Raw genomic sequence first — 16,491 nt, 5'->3', positions numbered from 1 at the left:
TTGCTGCTAATGCTGCTACTTTCAGAGCATGGCTGCTGAAACATACAGCAAACAGACAATACCCATCACAACAGGAAGTCTGAAAATCTTAGAAATGGTGCAAAGTCACCCATCCTTCAGTCCTATGACAGTAAACACCCAACAAGGCTGTTAGCGGCTGCCTCTAGGCAAGTTCTCAGAGTAAGGTGGCAATAAGTATGTGGATGTGCTGTGCAACTGCCAGCAGCAGTTTCAGTTTTCAAGCGTGCAGCTTCATATCTATACTGTGCAGCTAATCATACATTATAGCATCTGTTTCTATTCATTTTTCTAGTGTTAAAATAATTTTTGTTCAACAGACATGCTCAGTGCTATCATAACCTGAGCCAATGACTCTCTCCATCAAGACGAAAAGCCTCCCAGCTGTCATGCTCTGCTGTTTCTAATCGCTTCGAGCCATGAGTTCTGGGGCCTTTTTGAATAAAGCTCTATAAAATGCATTCTTACCTCCTACTGTCTGGTATGCACACTAGACTATTTTTTTAAGCTGCATTCTTGGAGATACTGGCAAGCATGCTGTGCCTCTAACAGGCACTCACAAAATGCAAGCATAACAAGCTTCCAAATTTCACAGCTAGCCTCAGCAGATTTACACATGAGCGTGATGAGAGGGAGCACAAAGCTCCAGGTCAGCGTTAGGTTTCCAGTGGACCTGCCTGCAGGGAGATCTTCAAAAGAAGTTCTCTTGGCACTTTTAGGTTCCATTTTCTCTAGGTGGGTGGGAAGACATTTGTCTACAGTTAAGAGATTTCCAGAGGTGCATTGCTTATTTTCACTTGGGCTAACCTCTGGAAAAAACTCTAGGATTTGGGGTCATTTGTAAGGTTGGGTAACAGTTTGCATAGTTCTGTCACCTGGGACCACCTTTCATGCAAAACCAGAGTGGTTAGAAGATGACCCTGTTCAGAACTTGAAAGCTCTTCATATTTGCGTGCATGACGTGGAGTGCCAGAATGGGTTTGGAGCATCGACCCAGTATCACCTGGGGGCTGGAAAGTGACCTCTGGATCTCCAGTACTGGCATGCAGGTGCAGAGCAGGTTCAGTCACCTTACCTTCTCGGAGCCTAAAGATAGTTGATGTGGTTGCCTGCACAGAGGTATTGTCACCCTGGATGACCTGTAATGTACTTCTAAACATCCAGAGTATGTGTGTATAAGGAGAAGAGAAATTAGTGCCTGGGTGAGCAGTCAGACAATCAGTGCTTTTGAGTATGGACCATCAGTGTGGCTAGAAACAGATTTCATGTCGTAGTGGGAGCAGAGTGCCGAAGCTATTTGTTAGTTGCAAGTGTTGAATTTACAGCTGGATTACAAATCTGAAAAATACTCTTGCTGATACCCTTTCTAGGGCTTTGTGTTGTAAGATGGCATTTTATAAAACAATACCAAAACTGCCTGAGCGTAAGTTTGTGAAGTGAGATTTCCACCATGGGATATATGAAGAAGAATCCAAAGCAGGAAAATATAAAAGACAGCGTCATGCTAGCCACTAGCAAACGCAGGTGTAGGTACATTGGTTCTGAAAGCTCAAATGACATATTGGTTGTGAATGATTTCCACCAGCCATACATGGCTTTTTTTCCAGAGTTCTTCTGCTAACCATGTATCTTAAGTCACAGAAATTTTAATTTGTTAGGTCATACCAAATGTATCAGTAAAAATTAAGGAACTGCACTGGTACAAGTTTTGCAAGGTGTGTGATTTTTAACCGTATTATGCCAATTCTGCAAACACAGTCTATTCATAAATTACTGGTCTTTTGTGAAGCGGCATCAAAAATCTCCATAGATTTTTTTTTTTTTTTTTAAATACCCTATGGAGCGCAGATCCTATTTTCTATATGGTGTTGACAAGGTGCAGGACAGCATTGCTTGAACCAACTGCCACATACTGAAATGTTAGCATTAGATTTCATAAACACATTACCAGTGATGAGGATGTTGTAAATTGTTATAAACATTGTGAAAAAAATGAAGCACAAAGTATACAAAATGCCACAGGGGTTAAAGCTTTGGGTTCCACAAGGTTACGCTGTCTATATATTAGCGATCTATTGTTTCAGCTTCTCGGGGATTAAGACAAATGCAGAACTTTGTCCCATACAGAGGCTTTCGCTATACAGTTGCTTGGTCAGCTGCACCATAAACTGCATCTTGAAGTCTTCTTTCATCACCACCTGGCACAGGGCAACCCATGGAGATGTGGCAGGGCCCACAAGAGCAGATCTGCAGGACACTAAGGCTGAGCTCTGCCTCTAAGAAATCACACACAAGGTCATGGAGCAGGAGATGGGAGCAGGGAAGGGTAAAGGCAGATGCTTCGTAGAGGAAAGGAACCGCAGAAACGTGCCTGAAGACCTTTGGGGTGTGATGTAGATGGGCTACTGGAATACTAACATCCTTTTTCTGCTGTAGTCACAGGTACCAAACCAAAGATGTCCTGGACAAGAAAGATCCTACTCATCCTGGGATTCCTCTCTGCTTTGGCTGTAATTGCTTTAATTGCTGTAGCAGTGACCCAAAACAAGCCACTTCCGAAGAATATTAAGGTATTATGAGCTGGGGCTCTTACAGGAAAACAAGCCGAGCTGGGGCATTAGGTGTGCATAGTGCTCCAGAACGTGTTGCTGCCCTTGCCAGGTCTGGCTAACCTCTCTTTCTGGCTCCATGCACCCCAACGTCTCGTTCTACATCTTCATGGTAAAACCAGATATGGCTTCACAGGGCATCATCTCCTGAGTAATCGGTCCTAATTTTGCTGCTTCTCTGCTCTTGTATCCTTTGATGGAAACTTTGCACTGAAGCACTACTGAGAAGAGTAGTGACGCAGCACGTTCCCACAACTCCAGACAGGTTGTTCCTTTCTGGTCCCCCCACGTGTGGAGACCAGCGCACGCTGTGTCTGGTTTGGTGCCCCAGGAGCAATGACGGCTCTGTTTTGCCCACAGTATGGGATCGTGCTGGATGCGGGGTCGTCCCACACTAACCTATACGTGTACGAGTGGCCAGCGGAGAAGGAGAACGACACTGGGGTGGTGCAGCAGGTGGAGGTGTGTAAAGTCGAAGGTAAGAGGAGAAAAGGGAGCTGTGGAAGGGGCACGGGACGAAGAGGAGATAATGCAACCCAAGGGTGGGGGAGGAGAAACCTGGAGGAAGAGGCCGATAGTGAAAACAGTGTTACATCTGTGAGTTAATGTATATCCCACCGCTTCCCACGGGGAGCTGTATGTGCCTGACCTTCCCGGGATGAAAGCTGCATCCACTTTTTCCTTTGTTTTTAGGATGTTTGGAATTAAGTGCTTTTTGGAAAGCACTACACCAAAGAATGTACTTAAATAAACATCTGCGTGCACCCTTGCTGAAGTGCTGACGAACATCAGGCAGCAAGAGGGGACGGCACGGTCTGCTTTTTTTCAAGGCTTCTGTGCAAGCTAGGCACTGGGCTTGTGGGCTAAGGTTGCTCAACTTAGGCACGTCATGGTTTATTTTTTATTCTATTTAATCGCCGTGTAGGTATTGTACGGTTTAGGAAGGCATAGGTGAAGCCCAAGAAACACTCAGTGCTGTGGTGTGAGCATTCGGTACACAAACAAATGACCCAGCGTAGTGAAGGGTCAGGGATTTTCAGGCGCAGATCCAGGGTACACGCAGGCAGAAATGAGTCTGCGGGCGTCCAGGACATCCCAAGCAAATGGCCTGTCTCACTGCAGCCCTCGTCGCGAGTTCATAGGTGGCAGATGCTGGGCGCTGTGGCAGTTCCCGCGTGGATCTGGCTTAGTTGGTGCTGTAGGATTTCTAAAACCCCTTAGAAACGGGGTGGGTGAATCTGATGTTGCCGCCTGTGATAGCGATATGGTTTAACACAACTGCTCATGACAGCACTTTGGGGTTTTGCTTGGATTTTGAGCAATGAAGTGTCCTTATTTCTTGCAGGCCCTGGGATCTCAGGTTACTCCCATGCCACAGAGAAGGCAGGTCCCTCTCTGGCACAGTGCCTACGACAAGCAGAAGAGGCGATTCCCTCAAAGCAGCACCAAGAGACACCTGTCTACCTCGGAGCAACTGCTGGCATGCGGCTTCTCAGGTACTGCAGGGCTTGTCCCCTTCTCCTGCAGCACTGTGCCTGGCACCGCCATGGATGCTCGGGGGGGCTCTTGGGCAAGGTCCTTGGAAATGCTGCCAGCTCACGCTTTGCTCAGATACCCTCTTCTGCTGCCGGCCTCTCTAAGCCACGAGTTTCCCTGGGCTCTTCCCCTGCTTACCCAACAGGTCCAGTTCCACTCACTGCAACCTTCCATCATCTCCAGCACCCACATGCAGTACAGAGACACCAGGAGGGTAACAGTGCCTAAGCTGATGCTCCGGGGATGCTCAGATGTCCCCCACATCAAGGGGATGCTCAGACATACCCCACAGTCTGGTAGTAGGCCTGACCCAGGATTTTTGAGCCCAACCGTCTTGCAACTCCCCACATACCTTCACTCAGCCTGAGACCATCAGAGCTAAGGTGACTTTATAATTATATCCACCTTTAATTACAATGTGTGATTTTCATGGAGTGCTCCAGACCTCTTGCCTGGCTGGGACAGGGAGATGATCTTACGTATTGCCTGGGAAATCTCCCTGGGGATACCAGAGGGCATGAATTTCTTCTGTAATGGTGATGGTGAAGAGTGAGAAGAATCTCCACAGTGCAATCCCTACCGGGGCACATGCTCCAGGAGAAAAAGAGAGCTCTGGTCCCTGCTCCATGTACCACCCTCAGCTGCAGAGTCTGTAATTGTCACAGCTGGTGGCAGCTGTGCTGTCAAGGTGTGACAGAGGGGGACATGGCCAGTTAGAGCTGGATGTACCCATATAAATGGCTGTTCTGTTATAATCAACGCTTGGTGGGGAGTTGCAGCCCGCCTACTCAGAATAAAGCCCATAGGCTGCAGAGAGCTGTCAGCCAGAGTCACTCCATCCTTTCTTCCATTCATCCAGCTTGGAGAATAAAAGTGCAGCTGACAAAGTCTTGTCCTCAGTAGAGAAGACGCTACGCACAGCTCCATTCAACTTCCAGGGTGCCAGAATCATCACTGGTCAGGAAGAAGGAGCCTACGGATGGATCACCATTAACTACCTGCTGGGCAATTTCAAGCAGGTACTGTATCAATGGCAAGTCCATATTTGAATCCTCAGCTTGCAGCACTTTAAATCATACCTTGGAGGAAGGTGTCGCAGGCACTGTCTTACCTTGTAAGCCATTTACCAGAGACAGGAAGCTGCACATCTTGCCTCAGCAATTGCTGTGAGTACATCCTGATGCCGCTAAGTATCAGGATGTACCACTGTAGTCAGACTTAAAGCATTGAAAGAAAAACACCAGCATCTTCAGTAGCTTCACTTGGGTACAGCATCCTCCTCACTTCCTGATCTAAAATATTTCTGTGCCTGCAAAATTTGACAATGATCTTTACTATTGAGCTTATAAATCATCTGAGATCTGAAACAGTAAGTTGACTTTTTTTTTCTCATAACAATTGTATTATATTTCATGTTCTTAGTCTTCCTGCAAACACTCAGGCATGATCAATCTTCTGCTTTTCTGAGCCTGCATCTTTTTTGTGCCTTGTTCCAGATCTCATCTTGTACCCCTCTCCAGGTCTTCCTGCCTTTTCTGTGTTTTGTGCTTCTGCTTCTCTCCTCATAGGTCTTTCTCTTTTTTTTGCTCCCAAATAAATCTCCATGCCTGATATATCTGTTTTACTTTGAATTTTTTTTTTTTTTTTTAAAGTCTGGCTGGACAAAACTTCTACATTCCCTGAAATCCGTAAGTGAGACATCAGGAGCACTAGACCTTGGAGGAGCCTCAACACAGATTACTTTTGTACCAGATGAACTCTCTTCTGAGTCCCCAGAGAACCTGCTCTACTTCCGTCTCTATGGCAAGGACTACCGAGTGTACACACACAGCTTTCTCTGCTATGGCAAGGACCAGGCTCTGCAACAGAAACTGGCCAGGGACCTACAGGCAAGTACATCTGTAATTGCAAGTGGAGATACTAGACCCTCCCAGCTTTGACATACTGGGGCTGTAAAGTTGCTGTGTCCCAGCTAAATGTCTCATCCCTTAGTCTGGGTTTGGGAAATGTCATTATCCTCCATAAAGACTGGGCAGATTCCCAATAAGATGACAGTCAACATTTTCAAAAGTCCTAACAGTTGGAGGTGCCTTGATTCTGGGGCATGGGATAGCAGGAGTACTGTGCTTAACTGAAGTACTCAGGAGAGGTGATGTTTCACCATCTCTCAGAATCCCAGATCAACAGCAGCTTCACAAAATGTAGCTGAAAATAATTTGCCCAAGGTCCTCCAGGGATCTCCCAAATCACAGCCAATGCCTTAAACCATCCTTACCGCTTTGACCTGATGTGTGTGTTTTGGTGTAATGTACTGTGACAAGACCCTTGGGGCCACCCTTCCTTGTGGCTCTTTCCCAGGGTGTTACTCGAATGAGGTGTAACAGCTTTGTTTGATTTTACTTTCAGACCATGGAGAACAGCAGCCTTCTTGATCCGTGCTTTCACCAGGGGTACCAGAGGACTATAAATATAAGTGACCTCTTCAAAAACCCTTGTACATCAGCCAATAAAAAGCAATTCCCTTTCAGCCGGCTGTATATACAAGGAGAGGGGGATTATCAAAAGTGCCGAAGAAACATCCAGAAACTCTTTAACAAAACCAATTGTCCTTACTCCAGTTGCTCCTTCAATGGGATATACCTACCTCCATTACAAGGGGATTTTGGGGTAAGTCTTCACATTCTTCAACGTTCTATAACGCAGAATATCAGAAGAACAGAACTCAGAGTAATGCTAGAGTGTATTCTCTATGACTGGGGCAGGAAATCATTTGCAAGATGGCTTTTTGGACATGTTAACTACAAAGGTAGTGCTGCACTTGCTGTGAGGACAGCATGTGTAAGAGCTACCCCAGTAAATATTGGCCTACCAGTACTGCACTGTTCCCATGCTAACCCATCTCCTGTAGGCATTTCCTTGGGGTGTTCCATTTACTGATTCATTTGTCAAGCTGTCCTTCCTGATGGCCAGTGCCAGAGGCAGGAGAGCCTGCTGCAGGCCACGCATGATACGCTGCTCCTTCAAACCTTGTCTCCTGAGGTCAGTGGTGGTACCAGATCTGAAATTCATCCAGAATTGTGTGAGCACAACTGAAACCAATCAGTCAGCTCACCGGTCTGCTTCCCAGATATGATGAGGAGACACTGTCTGCTCTGAACACACATCATGTGTGAGACCAGACTGAACATCAGTCCTAGAGCTGCAAGACTTCAGTGGCCGTGACCTTCCCTGGGGGAACTGTTAATACTCTCTTGCTCTGTTCATAAACTCCTCCCTACTTATCAGCAATTGGCCGTGGTCAAAGATGGACTCTCTGGACTTTGGATTATATGCTGGGGCTGTGTATAGTCCTTTCAGACCATCACCTCTGCTGTTTTGGTGATACTGCCTGCACATTCATTCAGTTGCCAAAATGGGATCTCAGATGTGATGGCAAGCAGAGTTCTCCGGGTGCCACTCTGGCACCAGTGTGTAGAGGAGAGGGATTTACTGAAGTTCTTCAGGATACTGTGGTCAGTGAAGTCCCTACCTCCACCTTCCTTTTGGGGTCCTTAGCTCTCATCAGCTTGAGGGGTGTAGCTCAAAATGACATAACTTTTGAAAATGTACCTACTTTTGTGTATGTGATGTTGCTTCTTGTATTTATCTGTAGATAAAACCATTTTCTTTTTGTGGGATTTCCACTGTCCTGCTCAGCCTGAGACCCAGTCAGGTTAAAATATTCTTTCTCCTTCAGGCTTTTTCTGCTTTCTACTTTGTGATGAACTTTTTGAACCTGACCAGTGAACAAAGCCCCATTGCCCTGGACAAAGTGGCCAGTGTCATTGAGAGCTTCTGTGCCCGGCCTTGGCATGAGGTGAGCAGTGCTTGTGGCAGGTGGCAGGAGCTGCTGATATTTTTCTGTGGGGAAATGGTCGGGGGTAACTTCCAAGGCAAGAAGGGAAGATCCTCCCAGCACCTGCAGTGGATGCTCAGGTGCAGGCTGGAGCAGTGGGGAGCTGTGTTTAACAGCCTGGTGACTTCCCCTTCCCTAGGTGAAGACAGCGTATCACCAAATAAAAGAAAAGTACCTGAGTGAATATTGCTTCTCTGGAGCCTACATCCTCTCTCTCCTGGAAAATGGCTATGAATTCACTGAAAAGAACTGGCAAAGGATCCACTTCCTTGGAAAGGTGTGTTTCATGCTTAGGTAACTAACTGCAACCTCCGCTGCACAGCCCCCAGACCTTTTTTCCGGGGCAGTAGCAGCCCCTGCACCTCCCAGCGCTGATTCTGCTCCTCTCCCATTTCAGATCGGCAGCAGCGATGCGGGCTGGACCCTGGGCTACATGCTGAACCTGACCAACATGATCCCTGCGGAGGAGCCCGCCGTACCCCCTCTCTCCCACGGCAGCTACGTGGGGCTGATGGTGCTGTGCTCCCTCGTGCTGGTGTCCGTGCTCCTGTTTGCCTGGCTTCTCTTCCACAAGCCCAAGTGCCTGCAGAAGGGGATTGTTTAGGAAGAGCCTTGGGGGGAAAGGGGCCATGTTACCCCGGCTGCTCAGGGCTAGGAGACCCCTGCAGAGCAGGCTATACTGCAGAGCCCCTCTCGCCTCTCACTGAAGCTACTGACGGTGTACAACAAGGGCATTTATTTCTTCTGACTCACACTTGCACTGACAGACAGTGGGACACCAGGCTCGCCACCTCTCTCTGCCAAGGACAGACAAGCGGGTGTCCCCTCCTTGAATGGGTCGTACTTTCATTCAATGAAACTTTGCTGCTTGTTGGTTTTTTGCCTTGTGCACAGCATTATAAAGAGAAAAGCAGCAGCAATCTTTGGGAGCCGGTGCTCCTGCAAGGGTAATCTCAGGGTCACACATCCCACTGAGCTCTTGGGAGCGATTGCACACAGGGTGATCCTGTTCCTCCTCTGCTGAAGCCGTTCCCCAGAGCCCTTCTCGCAGGGAAACTGCACCAGCACACCTCCGCTTGCCCCTCCGCGCCCTGACCCCCTGCACCCGGCTGGCCCCTGAAAGCTGGCCAGGCTCTCAAATGCCACTCCGGGACAAGAAGGGATGAGGATGAAGAAACTGAGTGTGCTGGTGGTCATCAGCCCTTAGCTGGGCTGCGGTGGCTGGCTGCTCCTTTTGCAAGTGGCAAGAAGCCTCTTTCCCATGTCTTCCTGATGTTGTTGCTGGACCAAAGATGGCTCACTGAGCCATTCCCGTGTCCCTAAGGTACATCAAGACATGAGTTCCCAGCCAAACATTGCTGATTTTTGTAGGAGCAGCTCATAATGGCTGAGGATCCTTGACCAGTAATGAGTGCTTATGCCTACAGGGACGCTGGTGTGATCAGCGTGCCTACAGGTATACACCCGCTGAAGCAATCCAGTGTTGTCGTGCTGATCATACAGCAGCCTCTGATCTAGGGAAGATGTTTATTAGGTCATGTTCCTTTATAAATAGACAGCTGGCAGCAATTAACCAGCATGAGCATGCACAGATTGAACCACTCTTTCCACCAGCAAAATCAGTGAAAATTTCCTTCCCTCATGACTTAAGTTTATCGCATGACCATAACACCCAGGGCTTGTGAGTGCACATACTGCAGCCCATCTTCTAGCACACAACTAGGGCAATGCCACTGATCAGGTTTATGAATCACTTTCTTCCATTTTCCATTCCTTGGTCCAAAAAAAAAAAAAAGGTAAGTCAGAAATCCGTTTTTTGGATTTCTTGGAAACCACTGGTGCCTGTCTACCTCCCACAAAATCTTGGAAATCTCTTATCCTAATAACCTGTAAGTGCTGGAGGCCAAAAGAAAGATACTGTGTAGAGAAAGGCATGGCAAACGCACACCTTCACCTGTTTCCCCAAGCAAAGCCATAGAAGGTCTGGAGGGGATCAGGATGTGCATCCCCAATAAAGCTTTCTCCTTTAGGCAAGCACAGGCACAGAGCTTGGGGGTTTTCATGCTATTCTAGCCTGTCCCTCTGCATGGTGCAGGCTGGAAAATGTCCCCCAGTTATTTCTACTTCATGCCTGGAAGTAGGAGCCGTAACATATTGAAGGACCTAAAGGTATGGGAAAAATCTACCCTGTCTTATGGTAAGATCTTTGAGCAGTTCATTGTTCTTACAAAAATATATGTCTTATTTTTGCTCTGAATTAGCTGGCTTCAGCTTCTGTTGGATCTTGTTCTGCCTATTTCAGAAAGACTGAGTAACTCTCTGCTATCAAAATCCCTTTTTCCTTGTTGGTGCTTGCAAGTCATCATTGTATCATATTAAATAGATTGATCTTCAATCTGTAAAGTGCTCTGTGCTGACCTCACTTGTAGCTCTTGACTCCACTTTGAAAATTTTTACATCTTTCTGAAATTTGTTCACCAAAATTTTCAGCAGCAGGTAGTAGTAGAGTCACTAATAGTGTGTATAAAAGTAATACACTCTGGTTTTCATCTGTGCTCTGTGTTCCCCATTCATATATCTCAGGGCCAGGTCACATAAGAGAAAACTTTGGGGCTCTTTTTTCCAGCTGGACTTGCCCATTTTTTCCAGTCATTGCATTTCAGAACTGTATGTCACACCGTACGTCACCGTCTCTTAACATGCACCGTTTTGCCTCCCACATGGCTCCACTGAAACACGTAGCACTCGGAGTATTCCCCCAAGCAAGTGATCCAGGTCAGCCCATAAATGACGCTTCCCCAGACTGTTTGTCCATCGACCAGTTTTTATCTGTTTTATCAAATACATTGAGATGTTGGGAGTCATCTAGAGACGGAGTCTTCCTTCTGCTGTTTTCAGCAAAGACAGGTAGATGAGAGATGAACAGCAGCTTTTTGCCACAGCTGGAGGGCATGCAGGAGGAGCATGTGCTCAGAGCTGCTTCGGCTCCCCAGCCAGCCCCACTTGCAGCACACCCCATCCTGTGCCACCTTCCTTCCATACAGAGTCTTCGTAGCAGAGCAGATGCCCTGGAGAAGCTCCCCACGTGAGCTGCTGGATCCTTCCTCCCCACAAACAGTGCAGAAACCTACAGAACGGCAATTCCTCTCCCGAGACCTCCTCGGGGATCTGCCAGCTGCTTAGCTGTGTCTAATGATGCTGGAACTGGCAGATCCATTGGGATATTTCAGAAATTGATGCAGAAACTCCATGTGGAAGCTGGTATGGAGAGAAAGCCTGTGCCAGTCTGCTCTTCTGGTCCCTGCTGAGGGTTTATGCCAAAGGAAAAGTTCAAATACAGAACCTGGAAGATGGGTTTTAGCAATGTTTTGTATCTTTATTGCAAGTCCGATGGTGTTAATATTGTTAGCTCTCGATTCTGGAGTCAGGTGATCAGCTGGTGTCTTCACTTACTCCCTCCTGCCTTCCTTCTCTTGTTTGTTTGTTTCGGTTTTGTTTTTTTCAAAGCTGTAAATGTGACTTGAGTGCAACCTAAATGCCCCAAACTAAGATAAATACAAAATATGTTACATTATTTTTTTTATCTTATGAGTTTTAGACCACACTTAGGAGCCAATCTCTCTAGAGCCAGAATGTCTAAGCTGACACTAGATGTGCTATTTAAAAATCACTTGATTAGCCTGAGGCTCTAGGAACTGGTTGACTGAAGGCATCTTATCAGGGTGAGACCCTTGCATCTCACTGGCTGTACTTTAACCTTTCCAGAAAAGTATATGATTTTTTTTTCTCCCCATTTCTCCTGCTATTACAGGACTTTATCCATAGAGGCTACTCAAAATCCTTGGTCAAAGAGTTCAAGTTTAATGAACATTTATTTCTCTGCTTCTGTGCTGCATATGACGCAGCTGTATTCCGCTCAAACGTGTGTTCCAGAGCCACCCAATGCATACATGAAGACCATTAACGACAGTGGGGAGAATGTCTAAATAGGCCAGTAATAATATGGTATCACTTATCATGTTAATGCAGTTGATCTGCCTCACTGATAATTATCTGTGCCTTATTTCTAATTTGATAGCTTCTGGCTTTAATTTCCAGCCACTGGCTCCTGTACAGTTTTGCTCTTCTGGGTTAAAGCATCTTCTAACACCACAGGTTCTTGTCTTGCACATCTATTCACTGATCAGCTCTGCTGGGCTGCTGAGACTCCAGACCTTGGTATCTCCCATTTTGCCACAGGAAGCCCCGAGATGTGTGGCAGTAAGGTAGGATAAGTGTCTCTGGTTTGGGTTCAAACGCTGAGTGGTCCATTTTTGGGAAGCTTCCCTGTGGGGGGCTCTGATAGCTTTGCAGGGTGCGGGAGCAGTCTGGTCTCCCTGGGACTGGTGACTTCCACAGGCGCTCCCGTGTCTACCCCAGTGTCAGGTCTGAGGCAAAACTGTCAGCGAGGCTGAGATTTTCAGGGGTCAGAAGGGAAAGCCTGGGTGCCTGCAGCATGCTCACCTCTTGCAGAAAATAACCAGTCCCCACCACAGGCCCTAGGAACCCTTCGCTCTCCTCCCTGCCACAGCCGGCTCTCCTCTCTGCACGGGCTACAGCTGATTTCTCTGGCCCTGCAGCAAAGCACGGTGGAGTCTCCGCTTGGAATAAAGTTCTCGGAAGTGGGGCCATCACCTCTGTAGTGAGAGGCTGATTTGCAATGCTGGTTCTGGCCAGGGCTCCCCGGCTTCTCCAAGAGCAGCTCTCAGCTGGACATGTGCTCCCTCCTCATCTGTCCCAGTTCTTCCCAGTGCGCTGTGCCAGGGGGGACGTGCAGGCTCTGTGGGGCTGCCGGCTGCGTCGCAGGGCTTAACAGCCTGTTCGGGAGGGTCTGGAAGCGGGGGACACCAAGGACAATGGTCCCTGCCACCCGGGCCATGCACTTTCTTTTTGCAGCTCAGCCCTGATGAAGCAGATCTTTGTTTTGATGCACCCGCAAATCTATGTATCTTTATCACAATAAAGACTTCTGAACTGATGCCAGAAAAGTTTTTTGTGCTGTTTTCCAGGAGAAGGGAACTTGCCAATAATGGAATGGAGCTTCTGGCACTAAACATGGAAAAGGCCTGAAATGGGATTTCCTCCCTTGCCAGTTCCCTGCTGTTCTCCTGGGTCAGATGTGAAGTTCTCGGTGGATGGGCAGCATCCCCTCCTGGCAAGGAAAGGCACTGTGGTCCTCCCGGGTGCCCTTGCTCCCGGGAAGGCTGCTCATGCCTGAACCCCATCTTGCCCTGCTTTAGCTTCATCCTGATCTCCCCAAAGCAGCTCGTTCTCCCCTGCCACGCACTGGACGGCTGCAGTCCTCTGTCCTCCTTCCCCTCCCCGTTCCCCCAGGCAGCCCCACTGGCATCACGCTGGCACTGCAACCCCCCACCCCCCAAAAAAAATAACAGGTTTTTTAACAGGATGGGGGCCTGTGCCCCCTCGTTTGTGGGGCCACGCGGCTGCGTGCCTCTGCATGCAGCCTCAGCTGTAGCTCCGCCAAGGCAAACATACTTGTCACGGCTCATCATTTTTCTTTCAGCACACACTCTCCCTAGTTTGCTCATTCTTATGGCTTTTAGCTTGAACTTTCCTCAGATTTTCCAATCTTATTCTGGTAACAATAGGGCCAGAATTAAAACAAATGCACCAGGTGCAGTCCTTCCACGGCCGGCTCCGGGGGGATCGGCTCCTTGCTCCCTGTGACCCTCAGCCGCGCAGCGATGGGGCAACGGGGCTCGCATTCGCATTCCTCTCGCTCTCCCGGCCATGGCATGGCGCGTTCCTGCTTGTCCTCTTTCTCCCACTGCCTCAAGGTCTCTCCATCTTTGAACATCTGGGGGGGTGTGGGTGATCCATCCCAGATGTACTAGCTGCATTTTCCAAATTAAGTCTTTGTTTACTTCCTGCACTGTTTCTAAGAGCTAATGTCCTATATTGTTTGTTTCTGCTTTCATCAGTGTTTCTTAACATGTCTGAACTTATTATGGGCTTAAAGCTGCATTAGCATGTTACTTTCCTAGAATAGGAATGCTAGGTCAGATCAGACAGGCAGTGCATGGGTGCTTGTCTCCAGCTGTGCAGTGGGTGAGGATCTTGATGGATAGTTAGGGAAAGGGCATGATCCTTCTCTTCTAGCAATCAGGGGTGTAGGGACTTTGTGATCAAGCAATTGCTTCTGGATCTGCATTGTTAATAGCTGTGGATGCCCCAGTTCTCTATGAATTCATTCTAACCTCTTTTGCAATCATTTAACTTTCAGCTTTGAAGGGTAATTTCATGGTGTGCAAAACTATTTCCTTTTGTTTGATTTAAACCTGCTACCTGATAACAGGCTGCCTCCACCCCTATGCTACGGGTAACACTGAGTAATTCTCCAGACCTAGTAGTGCATGAGATGCATTCTTCACCTACTCCGGATTTTGCTCATGGCTCATTCTTAGGATCTAACGGTCTGCCATTTCTTTTTGTTTGTTTGTTTCTCACATCAGTGTTGCTTGTCTCCATAGGAAAGTGAGTGCTTTTCTCGTGTGTCCCTTGGCAGCACTGCAGCTCCGACTCTGCCACTGCTGTCCCAGGACACTGAAAACAGCCTGGGAAGGGAAAGGAGAGGGGGGAGACAGACCAAACATGGGGTTTGTGCTGGTTTACTATAGCCCTGCCTAGAGCTCTCTGGCTGCCAAGGAACATGGGGTTAGGGCTGGAAACCTGCCCACCTCCTTCGCATCGCCTTGGTTGCTGAAAACTGGGGAGAGAGCAGCTCCACAGGAACCCAGCAGTGCTGGGAGCAGCGATGTGAAGGAGGTGAGGGCATTTCCCACTGCTGCATGGGCCACTAACTCTGCAAAATACCACCAGACACAGCTTGCTGTAGAGATATGAGCTGCCCTGCCATAGCCCAGCTCACCATGCCCATGCTCGCCATGCCCTGCCAACAGCCTCAGCTACTTCTCCTTGGTTTCCTACAAGTGCTGGCAGAAGCTGGCACCTCCAGCACCGTTTCTTGTTACCTGCTTAAAGATGGGTGCCATGCCATTCCCACTCCTGAATGCGTGTTGCTCTGAGCTTGACTGACAAGCAAGGATGTGGTAGGATAGAGCTTAACTGGGAGAAGATATTAATATGGTTACTTCTGTCTTTATATATGTATAATACTAATTTTTTTCTGGTCGTGTCTTCAAAAGATATTTATTCAAAACCAGGACTTTTACACTTTTTTTTTTTTTAAAGGGGACATAATTGAGAGGAGGACACTGTGCAGATGGGGCAGGAGACCAAGAAGGCACAGGCACAAGGGAGAGAAAAGACCAGTATAATGGGGCTAGGGCAGAAGAAAGTTGGAAGTGGCAAAGTCTGCGTGAGCCAAGCCAGGAGCAGGAAAGCCATGTTCTTTGCCCACCAGCTTGCACCGTTTGTGTTAGGGAACCCATGTTTATAGCCTCTGGTTTTAGCACCAATCTTCCTTGGAAACTGAGGCAGAAGGATGGTCAAGCGACCCAAGCTCAGGTGTAGGACAGGCAGGAAAGCAGCAGTGCTGAGCAGAACTGGTGGAGGATGCTTTGTTGGGGGAAGAGGCAGCTAAAGCAACCCTTCTCGTAGGGGTTAGAGCAATGCAGTACAGATCCACCTCAAGGTTGAAGGGAAGGCAGATATTTAGCACGGTGATGAGTATCCTGAGAAGCTCGTTGCTGATGGCAGGAGAAGCTCTTTTCTAGCATGGCCTGGGCAGAGCAGCATGGCATGCTCATGTTACCAAGTGGAGCCTTTCTCCTGGCATGTCCAGGTGTGATGGTAAATCTTTTGGCTGTTCCTGCTCACCTTTGGGCTCTGTGTCAGGGATGTGCTAATAAAGATCTCTGTCAGAGCCACTAAGCTGCTGGAGTTTTAGCCCCACGGGGTAAGGCTGCAAAGCTGCTCCCGCAGCTGCGCCCATCCACGGGCAGAAGACAGGGACCCTGAGGTGACTGCTGCCCACTGGGGCAAGGGCGTATTGTGGCAGAGGAGTGGAGGGGAACCAGCTTCACAAAGCTGGTTTGGGATCCTGGTTTATCCCAGGATATATCCAGAAACAGATTATAACTGTTTATTAACAGACAGCAGGGCATTTTTGTCTGCCTTTAGGCTCTTGAGGTCTCTTCTGCCGGCAGTTGCCCAGTGCCTGTTGGGAGTTCATTATCAAGCCCCCTCCCAGTGCACAGCAGGGCCATACCAGAGCTCTGAGCAGAGCTTTCCTTGCTGGTCCTGCTCAGCAGACAACTCCTACATCAAACCTCACGTTGCCCGGTCCTCCCCTTGCATCGTGCTAGCTGGGCTGTTTGGGTAGGCAGCGGTGGGGAGGGCGATGCGGTCCTTCTCTCTGTTTATCCCGGGAGCAGCGGGACTGCCGGGTGAGCAGGGGCCGCGGCAGAAGAC

General features: G+C 48.3%; 1 protein-coding gene across 2 annotated transcripts; it reads left to right on the top strand.

The window, feature by feature from the left end:
• The first annotated feature begins 2,460 nt into the window (after positions 1 to 2,460).
• ENTPD1 (ectonucleoside triphosphate diphosphohydrolase 1) lies at positions 2,461 to 9,133 on the top strand. 2 transcript variants are annotated; one of them, XM_010282535.1, is made up of 9 exons: positions 2,461 to 2,588; positions 2,988 to 3,105; positions 3,973 to 4,123; positions 5,023 to 5,182; positions 5,816 to 6,052; positions 6,678 to 6,830; positions 7,900 to 8,019; positions 8,198 to 8,335; positions 8,456 to 9,133. In XM_010282535.1, exons 1-9 carry the CDS (start codon positions 2,475 to 2,477, stop codon positions 8,660 to 8,662), a joined length of 1,398 nt encoding a protein of 465 aa, XP_010280837.1. In that variant the 5' UTR covers positions 2,461 to 2,474; the 3' UTR covers positions 8,663 to 9,133. The 2 variants fall into 2 exon arrangements, with proteins under 2 accessions (XP_010280837.1, XP_010280836.1); XM_010282534.1 differs by having other exon boundaries at positions 5,816 to 6,064; positions 6,579 to 6,830.
• The last annotated feature ends 7,358 nt before the right edge of the window (positions 9,134 to 16,491 follow it).

This window comes from Phaethon lepturus, unplaced genomic scaffold (genome assembly GCF_000687285.1).
Source record: "Phaethon lepturus isolate BGI_N335 unplaced genomic scaffold, ASM68728v1 scaffold35202, whole genome shotgun sequence".
In the NCBI taxonomy this organism is placed as follows: Eukaryota; Metazoa; Chordata; class Aves; order Phaethontiformes; family Phaethontidae; genus Phaethon; species Phaethon lepturus.
This window is presented reverse-complemented; position numbering and strand designations above follow the sequence as displayed.

What these genes read in the sequence shown, in the direction of transcription:
- ENTPD1 (XM_010282534.1), top strand. Translation starts at nt 2,475, where the DNA reads ATGTCCTGGACAAGAAAGATCCTACTCATCCTGGGATTCCTCTCTGCT. An exon ending in GCTGGCATGCGGCTTCTCAG is followed by an intron (nt 4,124 to 5,022) that starts GTACTGCAGGGC and finishes CCATTCATCCAG; the next exon opens with CTTGGAGAATAAAAGTGCAG. An exon ending in GTGCCCGGCCTTGGCATGAG is followed by an intron (nt 8,020 to 8,197) that starts GTGAGCAGTGCT and finishes CCCCTTCCCTAG; the next exon opens with GTGAAGACAGCGTATCACCA.